At 57.9% G+C, this 11394-nt stretch overlaps 2 protein-coding genes across 8 annotated transcripts; one reads left to right on the plus strand and one right to left on the minus strand.

Moving 5' to 3' along the window:
- Positions 1-642: 642 nt before the first annotated feature.
- PROSER3 (proline and serine rich 3) lies at positions 643-7949 on the minus strand. 6 transcript variants are annotated; one of them, XM_037819686.1, is made up of 10 exons: positions 7815-7949; positions 6642-6844; positions 5706-5833; positions 5498-5598; positions 4767-4849; positions 4532-4641; positions 2003-2178; positions 1133-1910; positions 954-1035; positions 643-829 (listed from the first exon to the last, which is right to left on the minus strand). In XM_037819686.1, exons 1-10 carry the CDS (start codon positions 7884-7886, stop codon positions 688-690), a joined length of 1875 nt encoding a protein of 624 aa, XP_037675614.1. In that variant the 5' UTR covers positions 7887-7949; the 3' UTR covers positions 643-687. The 6 variants fall into 6 exon arrangements, with proteins under 6 accessions (XP_037675614.1, XP_037675611.1, XP_037675613.1 ...); XM_037819683.1 differs by having other exon boundaries at positions 4532-4671; XM_037819685.1 differs by having other exon boundaries at positions 5498-5601.
- A 1057-nt stretch (positions 7950-9006) lies between these two features.
- On the plus strand, positions 9007-11374 carry HSPB6 (heat shock protein family B (small) member 6). 2 transcript variants are annotated; one of them, XM_037819703.1, is made up of 3 exons: positions 9007-9273; positions 10190-10312; positions 10419-11374. In XM_037819703.1, exons 1-3 carry the CDS (start codon positions 9076-9078, stop codon positions 10602-10604), a joined length of 507 nt encoding a protein of 168 aa, XP_037675631.1. In that variant the 5' UTR covers positions 9007-9075; the 3' UTR covers positions 10605-11374. The 2 variants fall into 2 exon arrangements, with proteins under 2 accessions (XP_037675631.1, XP_037675632.1); XM_037819704.1 differs by having other exon boundaries at positions 9021-9273; positions 10437-11374.
- Positions 11375-11394: the final 20 nt, after the last annotated feature.

An 11394-nucleotide genomic window follows, 5' to 3' on the forward strand; every position in this document is an offset into this window, starting at 1 on the left:
ATCTGCCTCATCACCCAAAGAACTTTCACATGACATCGAAAACAAGGTCTAGGCTGGAGATGGAGATCTGGGGACTAAGAGAATTGAGATGAGGTTTTGAGCCATGAAACTAGATGACAGCACCTAGGGAGTGGTGTGGATAGAAAAGTCAAGGCCAGGGCCCTGGGACATGCCACAGTTGACAGACTGGGCAATGACTGAGTCATGACCAGAGGTGAGAGGAGGGTGTGGGGTCCTGGAAGCTGGGGAGGTGCTTCACGGAGGGACTGGCTGCATCAAATGCTGCGGTGACTCAAGCAGGATGTGGACTGAGGACTGACCATTGTCCTACACTTGGATGACTCTAATGGCTTCATGCCAACAACAGTCCTTTTGGTACCATCTGAGACAGGACAACCCACTCCTAATTGAGAGTAAGATAAGGAAGATGGCAGCCTTGCCTGAAGACTGGACTGGACCTCCTACTCTGCTCCCAAGGGGGATGAAACCACAAGAGATTCTGCTTCAAGGGTCAGGAATGGGCTGTGTTTATGTGTAAGGGGCCAGGGCAGAACTGGGGGCGAGTGTATTTTCCTCAATTGACACCCTCCTTGTGCCTTTTCAGAACCACCCATTTGTCAGAGACAACCAGCAACACCCTGAAAAAAAGAGAAAAGGTTTTATTGGGGAAAATAGAATGTGTACAATTCAGAGCCGCCTGGCCTGGAGGGAGTCTCCTTCCCTCCGCAGCCGCCTCCTTGGGGACCCAGGGGGAGACCTGGACGGAGGGGACCCATTCTCGGGGTCCTCAGAGTGCTCTAGCAGGTGGGATAATCTTGCGTCCACGGCCCTGGAGAAAAAGCGGAAGAGGAGAGGTTGGGGCATGTGCTCAGTTGCTCAGGGAGGGCGGGCAAACCAGGAGGTCTAGGGGGACGCAGGGCGGGGTGTCGGAGGCCCGGGTGCTGCAGGATCACCTTTTCCGCCGCCGCAGCTCTGCCCTCTGGGCCCTCAGCACCTGCAGCACAGGGTCACCCTGGAACTCGCTGCCGTCGGAGTCTAGGGGGTGGTGGGGGGTGGAGAAAGAGCTCCAGGGGACCGGACCGGAGGGGGCTGGACCGCCACCCAGATCCCGGAGGCCGCGCGTCCCGCTCACCTTCAGCGGCCTCCAGGAGCCGGGCCGCCTGCGAGAGCAGCGACTCCGGGGGGGCGTGGCCGGCGGGGGGCGGGGCCGTGGCCACAGGCTCCTGCGCCTCCCCAGGCTCCGCCTCCGCCGTGGGGGGCGTGGCCTCGGCTTTCCGCCTCGCGACCTTAGACCCACCCGGCGGAGCCTCGGCGGCTGGCGACTGCGATTCCGACGGAGGCGGCGGGGCCTTGGCTGGAGGGGGTGTGCCCTTGACCTTGGGGGGTCCGGCCTCGGGGGGAGGCGGGCCCTCCAGGCGAGGGGGCGTGTCCTCCAGGCTGTCGGGGAGCAGCCGAGCCTTCACCACCTGGCCCAGGGCGCCCCTGAGCTGCGGGCCAGGCCCCTCGCCGGCTGCCGTGACTCGCCCAGCAGGCTCCCGGCGCGGGGCTCTGCCCCTCCGAGGCTTGGGGTCCCTCCTCTCGGGCTGGGCGGGGCTGTCGGGCGCAGGGTCGGGCGGGCCCTGGGGGGCGGCCGGGGGGGCGGGGGTGGGGACCGGCGGTGCTAGGGGAACCGCCCCGAGAGATGCCCAGGGACTGGGCTGCGGGACCCAGAAGAACCCGTGGGGACTGGGGCCCCAGAAGATGTGCGGAGGGGCTCCCGCGAGTGTAGGAGGCGCCTCCACACAGAAGGCCTCCGGGGGGCCGGGCCGGGCCACCCTGCCCCACTGGGGCCTGCAGTTAGGCTGGGTCCCCAGAGCGCCGAGGGTCCCCGCAGGGGCAGGAGCGGTCTGTAGACAGTTGGGAGCAGGGACCTGGGAGGGCGAGAAGGAGGGTGGAGGGTCCTCAGTCCCCCTCAGATTCCCCCCTCCAGCCCTTCGCAGGCGCCGCCACCCCCTCATCTCACCGGAGTGGTGAGGGCAGGCTTCCGGGACGACACCCAGGGTCCGTCACCCTCGCCCCCGCGAATCTGTTCAAGCTTCCGCCGCTGCCGCCACTGGTACAGAATGTCATCCTCTGGCCGCAAGGGTGCCCGGGAGGAGGCCGGGGCTGGAGCAGGGGTGGGGGCCGTTGCTAGGGTTGCTGTGGGGAAAGTAGGAGTCGGGGTGGGGGTAAGGCAGGGGCCTGCTCAGCTTCCATCTCTTCTGCTGTATCAGATTATTCAGAGGTGCTCTCCAGATAATGTCCAAACTCTTCCCAGGGCTGGGAAGTAGGGCAGGGAGGCAGGGTCAGAGGAGAGAGCACCCATGGGCTTGGCTTCTCAGCCTGTCATCATTCACTCAGCAAATACTTATCTAGCTCTTACTATGTGTTCTGGTCAGTGGAGTTACAGTAGTGAATAAAACAGAGTCTCCCCTCCACTGCCCCCACCTAGACCAGCACAGCAGCCTCCTTCCTGGGCTCCCTACTCCCCCAGTCCCCCCACTCTGTTCCCCACATGCAGCCAGAGGGAGTCAGACCAGGGCCCTCCTCGGCTCAGAACCCTCCCCTGGCTGCACCTGTCTCCTGTAAAAGGAAATGTTCTGGAATGCTCTTCCCTCAGGTATCCCATGGGTTCACTCCCTCACACCCTTTGGATCTTTGCTCAAATGTCTCCTGCCTCACCAGGCCTTCCCTGCCCCCCACCCCATGCAAAATGGCAGCAACCCCCAGCCCTACCCCTCCCTATCCTCTTGCCTGTTTCATTTTTCTCCTTAGCACTTACCATCTTCTAACACACTAAACATTACACAGCCTTGCTTATTTGTTGTTAGTCTCTCTCTTCACAATGCCAGCTCCACAAGGAGCTGTCTGTCTTGTTCATTACCATATCCCCATCAGGGCCTGGTGCAATCAATATTTGTGACATGAATGCAAAATGAACTCTTAATTGTGCTCCACCCATGTCCAGCCCTATGCTGGGGACACAGCAGTGACTAAGACAGACCTGGGCCCTGTCCTCAGTGCAGTGGACCAGAGAGATATCATTCCCATCACCAGAGCATCATTTCCTCAGCCACGATCGGCAGGGCTGCCATCGTTTCTCAGAGGCCCTGCCATGTGATGCTGCACAGATGAGAAAGGGCCACAGTATCCCAGACCTCTCCCTCCCCTTCACCTGCTACAACCTGCCACCTCCAAACCTGGTCACTTCATTCTTCTCTGCCCTCATACTCTGGCCCAAGTCAAACCTTAGTATTTCTTGCTGGGGTCCACAGCAGCCAAAGGGAGTCTCTTGACACTCAAGACAGATCATGTCCCTTCCCTGCTCAGGACCCTTCTGTGGCTCCCCAGTGCTAATATAATGACCAAATGTCTCACCACGCCTACCTGGCCCAATATAATCTGACCCCCACTGTCCTCTCCTGCCTTATGCCACACCACTCTCACTCCTGGCTCTTGCCTTTTCCTGTCTATTGCCTGCACTGTGCTCCCTCCCATCTCAGGTCCTATGTATATGCTGGAGAGCTCTTGTGCCAGCTTTCATCATTCAGGTCTCTACTTAATACAGCATCTCCTCCGGGAAGTCCTCCCTGACTTCCCAGCTCCATGATCGTCTCCTGAATGGTCCTCACTTCTGCTTAAGTTTCATGTTTGTCTGCGACATTTTGTGGCTGTTCTCTGGCCAACTCCCATCCATCTGTCCCCGCTACTAGGCTGTGAAATACCCAGTGCTGCTCATAGTAGAAGGTGTTCAGTGTTTGTGAAATGAGTAAATGAATGAATGAATGAGTGAATTTAACTTCCAAAACAACCCATGAAGTAGGTACTAGTTTTAGCCCCATTTTACAGATGAGAAAACTGAGACTTAGGAGGGAGAGGTGAAAAAATGGTGGAGTTGGGCACAAGCACCTGTGTTTACTTGTGCTTGCCTGCCTCCACTGGAATGGGAGACCCAGGAGATGTGGATAGAATCTGGTGTGTGCACTGCTGGGCACAGAATAAATCTGCAACTACAACAGCAGTAATAGTAACCCAGGTCTTGGTCTTATCTCTGAAATCTGGGGGCATAAATTTGAGAGGAATGAAATTGCCAATATTCAACCATTTTCTGATGTACATAAACAAAAATTTCATATAGCTCAACATAATATATCCATAGCAAAAAGTATGAATATTCACCCTAAGCGAGATAAATGGGGATTATAAATAGCCTTGTGTTCTTCAGGTTGATTTGGCTGATAAGTCAAACATGGCGTCAAATTTAGAACTGCAGACAGAGGATGGCAGATCTGTCACACTACTGATGGCTACTGTTAACAGAGCTGTGCCAATACGTTCCATGCGTTCACCAACCCATTTAATCCTCACACTATCGATAGGAGGGAGTACAATTATTATTCCATTTATAGTAGGGGAAATAGGGCCCAGAGAGGTCGAAGTTCTCGAAGTTGGTAAAGGACAGAGCTGGGAGTCACTCCCGGGCTGCCCTCAGTCCTGGCCTCCCAGCACTCACCGGGTACCCTGGGGCCAGGGTCTTTGCTGAAGTCAGGGGTGAGGGTCACGGAGAAGGGTGAGATGCCATCGGAGCTGCCAGGAAATGAGGAGCCGCTGGCATCGCTGGGGCTAAGGGAGGAGGAGGAGATGGAGGCCTTGCTGCAGAAAGAAAGCAGAAGGGAGGCACTGGGGGTCCCAGAGGCCAGGCCTGGAGCTGAAGGAGTTGGGGAGGCTGATGGGGCTGGGAGGCATACCTGCGTTTGAGGAGCTTAGCAGCTCTGCTCTGCAGGCTCAGCGTCTCCAGGTCCAGGAGGGGTGAGTCCCAGGTGTTGAGCCTCTGTGGGGTGAGAGGGGTCAGAGGCCAGCCCCACCTCAAAGCCTGCTTTGAAAGGGGCTGTGGATGGAGGGCCTGACGTTCAGGTCTGCCCTCCACCTGCTACCCTCACCTGCTGGCCTCTATGGCCTCCTTGGGCAAGAGCATTCGATCCAGTTTTCATCTGTGAATCCCCCCTCCTGACATGTGCAGTCCCTGTTGTTTGCCAAGGGATGACCCCATCTTCCTGACCAGGCCTGGCCAATCACAACATTCTGTCCTCTGGTTCAGTGCTTGGTACAAGGATGAGCAAATAATAGTGAGCCCTGGGGCTTTGGATGGAGCTACTGGAGAAGACCTCTCTTTCCCCTGGAGTAGCTAAGTTAATACCATGGGAGCTGAGAGCCTCCAGGGTCCATCTTGGCTACTGTGTGGGGAAAGCCTGCCTGAGATGAGCCCATAAAAGAGGGCCAACACTGGCAATACTGTCCTAACACCTGGATCCAGCCATGCCTGAAAGCATCAACTTTTGGATTTCTTAGTTGCACTAGCCAACAAATCCTCCTTTCTGGTTAAGTTTCTTTGAGTTGGGGATCTGCTGTATTTCTTTCCCAGGGCTGGTGCCATCAGTTCAGTTGCATGGAGGGGGCAGAGAGTGGACAGAGATGTCACCTGCTTCATTTCCTGAAGGGGGGCCATAGCCTTGGATGCACTGGCCACTTTGGCAGGAGTTGGGACTGCTGTGTTGGGTCTTCCTTCTGGTTTGTTGGCCCCTGCTGAGAAGCCCCCATTGAGTTAGGGGGCCCAGGAGAAGGGGCTGCCAAAGGCATTGATCAGGAAAGGTTTTAGGCGCTGGGGTAGATGTGACCAAGACAGGTACCTGCTTCAAGTTGACAGCTGGGGGCTGGAGACTCAGACTGCAGCCACCAGAAGTCGGCTGGGGTTGGGCCTGCAGGCTGGCGTTCCTCTCGGCTTGTGGGCTGAGCCTGGCGGAACCGGTTTATGTACCTGTGGGCATCGAGGCATGGGAAGTGGGTGGGGTGAGGTGAGCCAAATAATAAAAATAATAATAATCACAGTAGCTAATGTTTAGCAAGCAATACAGCAGAGCCTGATAGTCACCCCTCTCTGTTTTTTCTTACATACTAATGCCATTTTTAGCCAGGCACATAGCTGTTCTACTATAGCCTGCACTTCCCAGATGTCCTTGTAGCCTTGTGGCTATGTGACTAGGTTTGGACTAACAAGGTATGAGGAGATGTGATTCTGGAAAGTGGATGTGGTTGGGCTCATTTTGGTCCATGAAGGTAAAGGCGACAGCCTAGGGATGGGAGAACAAGTTAGAAGGAACCTAGGGGCTGCTTTATCAGTGCCGGGTGCATCTGCCTGGACTGTTGGGAGAGAGAGACAAAAATTCTCTTTTGCTTAAGCCCTGATTAATTTGAGATTCATTGTTATAGCAGCTGAACCTGTATCCTACAAATCAAAGTGCTCACTTTGTGACAGGCATTGTTATGGATGCTTTACATACAGTAACTCATTGAAAGTTTAGAACAGCCCTAGGAGATAGCGGCTCTTAGTATCCCCAATTTAGGGATGAAGAAACTGAGGCCAAGATCATACAGATAAGGTGCAGAGTTGGAATTTGAGCCCAGACAGTCTAGTTCCAGAACCTAAGCTCTTAATAACGCGCATGAAGTACCTGCTCCTAAAAAAGTGCTGCATAAACAGCGCTGGCATGATAACTATTATGGGATGCTTTCCTCCTCCCTCTGACCCAAACTTTCTTTACCCCCCTGGAGCTGCTGGTACTTACTTGGCCACCACGGAGTCCCTGCTGTCTGCCAGGATGGGTGGTGGTGGGGCTCCCATCTGTCCCTCGGAGGTGCTAGGTGAGGAAGCGGTGCCTGTGCTGGATGTCCAGGACTCCTCAAGCAGCTCAGGGGAGTTGGGAACTGTGGCTGGAGCCTTGGGAACTGCTGGTACCCTGGATCTCTGGGGCTGGGATGGGTTCACAGCCTAAGTCAGAGGAGGGGAGGAGAAGAAAAAGTAAAGTCTGAGGAATCATTCCTGTAAGGGCACAAAGACACACATGATGTCTCAGTTCAGAGAGAAAGGAACACATCCCATAATGGTAACCACCCAGAGGGATCGGGACAGAGATAGAAGACCCCGGTGGTAGAGGGCTGGACAAGGGCAGGGCCCTTGGGGGAGTGTGAGGGGGCTGTTTCTTAACCCCTCACCCCCATCCAAGGCAGACTGCAAGGGGAAAATGGAGTCGGGGGTGGGGTGGGGATGCAGGACCAAAGTACAATTCCCATGGACCCCTGGAAGAGATGGACCATAATTCCCATGAGGCAGCAATGCTCATTCAATATAAATATACTGGAGGCACAATTCCCATGAGCCGTCAGAGCAGGACCCAGAAACTGCTAGCCCATGGTTCTCACGCGAGATCCAGCCTAGGAAGTCCTCTTAAAAATACATATATGCTCGGTCCTCATCCCAGATCAAAAGAATCAGGGTATCTGGAAGTGGGGCTAGGCATCCGTATACTTTTCAGAGCGTTCCAGGTGATTTCAAAGCGCAGCCCGTCGTGTTTAGAACCATTGCTAGACCATAAATCATTGGGGCGCTAAGGAGAAAACACAGATGGACTACAATCCCCACGAATCACTGGGCTCCACCGTACTCAAGAAAGTTGAAAGACAGCATCATGGGCGTCTAGGGGTAATTTCAAAAGAAAGAGATTTAATTCCCAAGATGCCCTTGGACACCCGTAGAGGAAAGAAGCCCTTGGGGCCACAAAGCACAACATAAGACACTTAGAAAGCCCCTCGGCATGATGAAGTCCAAGGCTGGAGAGGCCACAGGCCGTGAAGCATCTTGGGAGTTGTGGTTCCAGGGCAGTTGAACGCGAGGATCGCGACCCTCCCCCTGGGCTCTGTCCTCTCTAGGCCTCCTGTGGCCTCCGGAAGAAGGATCTTACGTGCGGTGCATCCCGCAGCCCCCAGGGCGCTTCGGCTTGCTCGGCTCCTTCACCCGCAGACGCCGTGCGCATCTTTGTCGCTTAGCAATGCCCCTCAGCCCCACCCCTCTCCCGTAGTGCCAGCGCGGAAAAAGAGTGGCCCTCAAGACAGCCAATGAACTAGATGAAAATAAAGCTAACTGGAAAGTGGCCAAAGGGAGAAGTCTCATGACTGGCTGTAACACTGGCCTGCCTGAGAGAGCAGGTTTGATTGGTGAATCTGTACTAAGCAGCAGTGATTGGCAGGCCTGTGAACCAATGGAAAGGATCTGAGGCTGGGCTTGGGGTTAGGAGGGGCTCTAAAGCCTGCGCGCTTTCCCGCAGACCTGCTTTCTGACCGCTATGAGTCTTGCTATGGAAATCTCTTTCAGATTCCAGTCTAAACACCGCTCTTCCGGTTGAAGGGCAATCAGGGAGTCTGTCCCCTCTCTAACCGCCGTCCCTCCATTTTGTTGAGTCAGCTGGCCAGTCCTGCCGGTCATCTAACCACTTCCCTCTTTAATGCAGGAGCAGCTGGTTGAGCCAGGCGCCAGGCCTGGGCTCCTAGCCGAGGTGGCAGGATCAAAAGGAGCTATTTCGGGCCTCGGCCCCGGGCGCCCGGCCCCCGGGGGGCCTGCCTGGACTGTTCGTGCCTGCGACCCCTGGCCGCTGCTCACCTGGCAGATACCGTTGCCCTGTGTACCCGAGGCTGAGTCAGAGGCACAGAATTAGGTCCGGCCTGCCGGGGGACGGAGCCCAGGACCCAGCTGGGGCGGGGGGGGCGGCGGCGGAGGATCTGTTCTGTGTCTTCTTGACAGCCTGGCTCGGCCATCGCATTTCCCTTACCCAGGAATCTGCCCCCAAGGCCGCCATCTGCGTCATCTCCAAAGCTGCCTGCAGGGTGGGGGTGGATTAAAGAGACCGGGGTCTCTGCGGTGGGGTTCTTGGCTTTGGGTCCCAGTCACCTCGCTGTGCTCCCCTTTTTGTCAAGGCTGCCTCCCTTCTGGAAGTTGGGGGATCTTAATGACACCTCCCTGGCCGCCTTTGTAGGCATGCAGCAGGCGCTTAATAAATGGTCATGTCATTGTTGGGGGTTTCTAAATAAGGCTCTACTAATGGCCGGGTCTGGCCGCGGTCCCTGTGTCCCTGGGCAGCTCGCCGAGGGGCGGGCATAGGGGAGCGCTATAAGGCGGCTGCCGCGTACATAGGGGCACTGCGGCGTCCGGGGAGGCAGCGGAGCAAGATGGAGATCCCGGTGCCTGTGCAGCCGACTTGGATGCGCCGCGTCTCGGCCCCGCTGCCCGGGTTTTCGGCGCCCGGGCGCCTCTTTGACCAGCGCTTCGGCGAGGGGCTGCTCGAGGCCGAGCTGGCTGCGCTCTGGCCCGCAGCGCTCGCCCCCTACTACCTGCGCGCACCCAGCGTGGCACTGCCCTCTGCCCAGGTGCCAAGCCTCGGGGTGGGGCAGTAACCCGGTCACTCCGAAGGCCAGGGGTCCCGGTCATCCTGAGGGGGCCGAGGCAATGTCCGGTGACTTTGGGCTGGAGAGTCCCGGCCACTCAGAGGAGCTTCCGGAACCCCCTGTGGGTGGAATCCAGCCTTCCGAGGGCAGTGGGGGCACCGGGCTACTGAAAGGAGTGGGAAATCTCTGTCGCTCTGAGGGGGTGGAAAGGCTCATCACTGTTAGGGTGGGGCGTCCACTCTGATGGGAGTCTTGGTGACTCTGAAGAGGGTTGGTGACCCAAGGAAGATGGAAGGAGGGGGGAGTGCAGTCATTATGAGAGGTTGGGAGGGGGTGCTGGTGGTCAGTGACTCCCAAGGGGAGGAATGTTCTTGTGTTCTGGGGGAAGAGAGATTAGAGACACAGTGTGGTGACCCGGTGTCTCCCGGATAGGTAAAGGGGATCCTGTGACCTGGGGAAGGAGCCTGGCTCTGAAGTGGGGGAGGAGACCCGGTAACTGCTGAGGGTGGGAGGGGTCCTGTGACTCGAGCCTGGAGACTGGGGGAAGAGGAATTTTGGTGATTTCTGGCCCGGGTGCGGAGGGGCTCCGGTGACTCTGAGAAGCAGAGGGGAGTCAGTGCCCCAGGGAGCGTGGTCACTATGGGGTCAGTGACACTGCGGGAGGGGGCAGGCTTCGCTACCCTGTGAGGGTGGAAGTCCCCGACCGTACAGGAAAAGGAAGCCGCACCACCCCGTGTGTGAGGTGAATCCCAGTGACAGGAGAAGAGGGGACCCTACTCGGTCACCCGGAGGGCTCCCCTATTCCGGAGGCCCGGGTCAGAGGGCCTGGTCACAGGGGTGGCGCCGAGGCCCACGGGGGCTCTCGATGACAGTCCCGCCCCACGCGGGCCGTGCGCAGGTGCCGACGGACCCCGGCCATTTCTCGGTGCTGCTGGACGTGAAGCACTTCTCGCCGGAGGAAATCGCAGTCAAGGTGGTGGGCGAGCACGTGGAGGTGCACGCGCGGCACGAGGAGCGCCCGGTGAGCCCGCCGACGGGGGAGGGGCCGGAACGCGCCCACGGGAAGCCCGGGCCGGCGGGGCGGGGCGAAGGCGCGGTTTCTAGAGGGACCGGGCGGGGCCGCTCAGGCCTCTCCCCGCCCCCAGGATGAACACGGATACATCGCTCGCGAGTTCCACCGCCGCTACCGCTTGCCATCCGGGGTGGACCCAGCCGCCGTGACGTCCGCACTGTCCCCCGAGGGCGTCCTGTCCATCCAGGCGGCTCCCGCGCCGGCCCAGGCTCCGCTGTCGCCGCCAGCTGCTGCCAAGTAGGGGTCCGGGCACTCCTGAACCCCGGGGCCGCCCCCGGCCCCTTCTTTTAAAGCCGACCTGACTCCGCCCAGCCAGATGTCCCGCGGGCGCCAAGACCACACACCCCCATCCGGGACCCCGCCCCCTCCATCGAAGACCGAGTCCTGATACCGTGTCCTAGACCCTTCCACCGACAATCCCTCCAACTTTCGGACCCTATACCAGCACTACCCCCAGCCTCCAGCTCCCCTCCCCACTGACCCCAGATCAATCAAGGCTTTACTCCCCCCACACCCCCCACCCTACCCCCAACTGTTCCAGACTGCACAGACCTCCCACCCCAGACCAACCAGGCATGGTTCTCCAGACTCTGGATCCTCCCCTCAATCCAGCCAGACACTCCACTCTCCCCAAGCCCATCCTCTAACCTGGAATCCCAACTAGCCACCCCTAGACTTTTGAACCCCTTTTCTGATCCCCACCCTTGGACACACCCCACTTATCCCAGGTCAACAGGGATCCGGACCCTCAAACTGCACACACATCCTCCAGTCTCCCCAGACTCTGCACAGATACACTAGCCCTTCCCCAACTCTAACTAGACCCCTTCAGCCTTTGTCCCAACCCCTGAGTCTCCAGCCAGATACCCCAGGCAACCCACCTCCCACTCTCCTCCTCCCTTTGTTCTCCAAGACCTAACCAGGCAGACGTTCCCCTTCATTCCCCACCCTTCTCACTCCTTGAACTTCCTGTCGGCCCACTCCCCCAATAAATGTGCTGGAGCTGTGCTAGCCCCGTGTCTGGACCGATG

This window comes from Choloepus didactylus, chromosome 27 (genome assembly GCF_015220235.1).
Source record: "Choloepus didactylus isolate mChoDid1 chromosome 27, mChoDid1.pri, whole genome shotgun sequence".
NCBI lineage: Eukaryota > Metazoa > Chordata > Mammalia > Pilosa > Megalonychidae > Choloepus > Choloepus didactylus.

Excerpts from the sequence above, each read along its gene's own strand:
- PROSER3 (XM_037819682.1), bottom strand. The coding sequence starts at position 7,886 with ATGCGCACGGCGTCTGCGGGTGAAGGAGCCGAGCAAGCCGAAGCGCCC. Across the intron at positions 4,672-4,766 it reads GCTAAGCTCCTCAAACGCAG|CAAGGCCTCCATCTCCTCCT; the intron begins GTATGCCTCCCA and ends TTCTTTCTGCAG. Across the intron at positions 830-953 it reads GAGCTGCGGCGGCGGAAAAG|GGCCGTGGACGCAAGATTAT; the intron begins GTGATCCTGCAG and ends CTTTTTCTCCAG.
- HSPB6 (XM_037819703.1), top strand. The coding sequence starts at position 9,076 with ATGGAGATCCCGGTGCCTGTGCAGCCGACTTGGATGCGCCGCGTCTCG. Across the intron at positions 9,274-10,189 it reads TGGCACTGCCCTCTGCCCAG|GTGCCGACGGACCCCGGCCA; the intron begins GTGCCAAGCCTC and ends GGCCGTGCGCAG. Across the intron at positions 10,313-10,418 it reads CGCGGCACGAGGAGCGCCCG|GCCTCTCCCCGCCCCCAGGA; the intron begins GTGAGCCCGCCG and ends GGGGCCGCTCAG.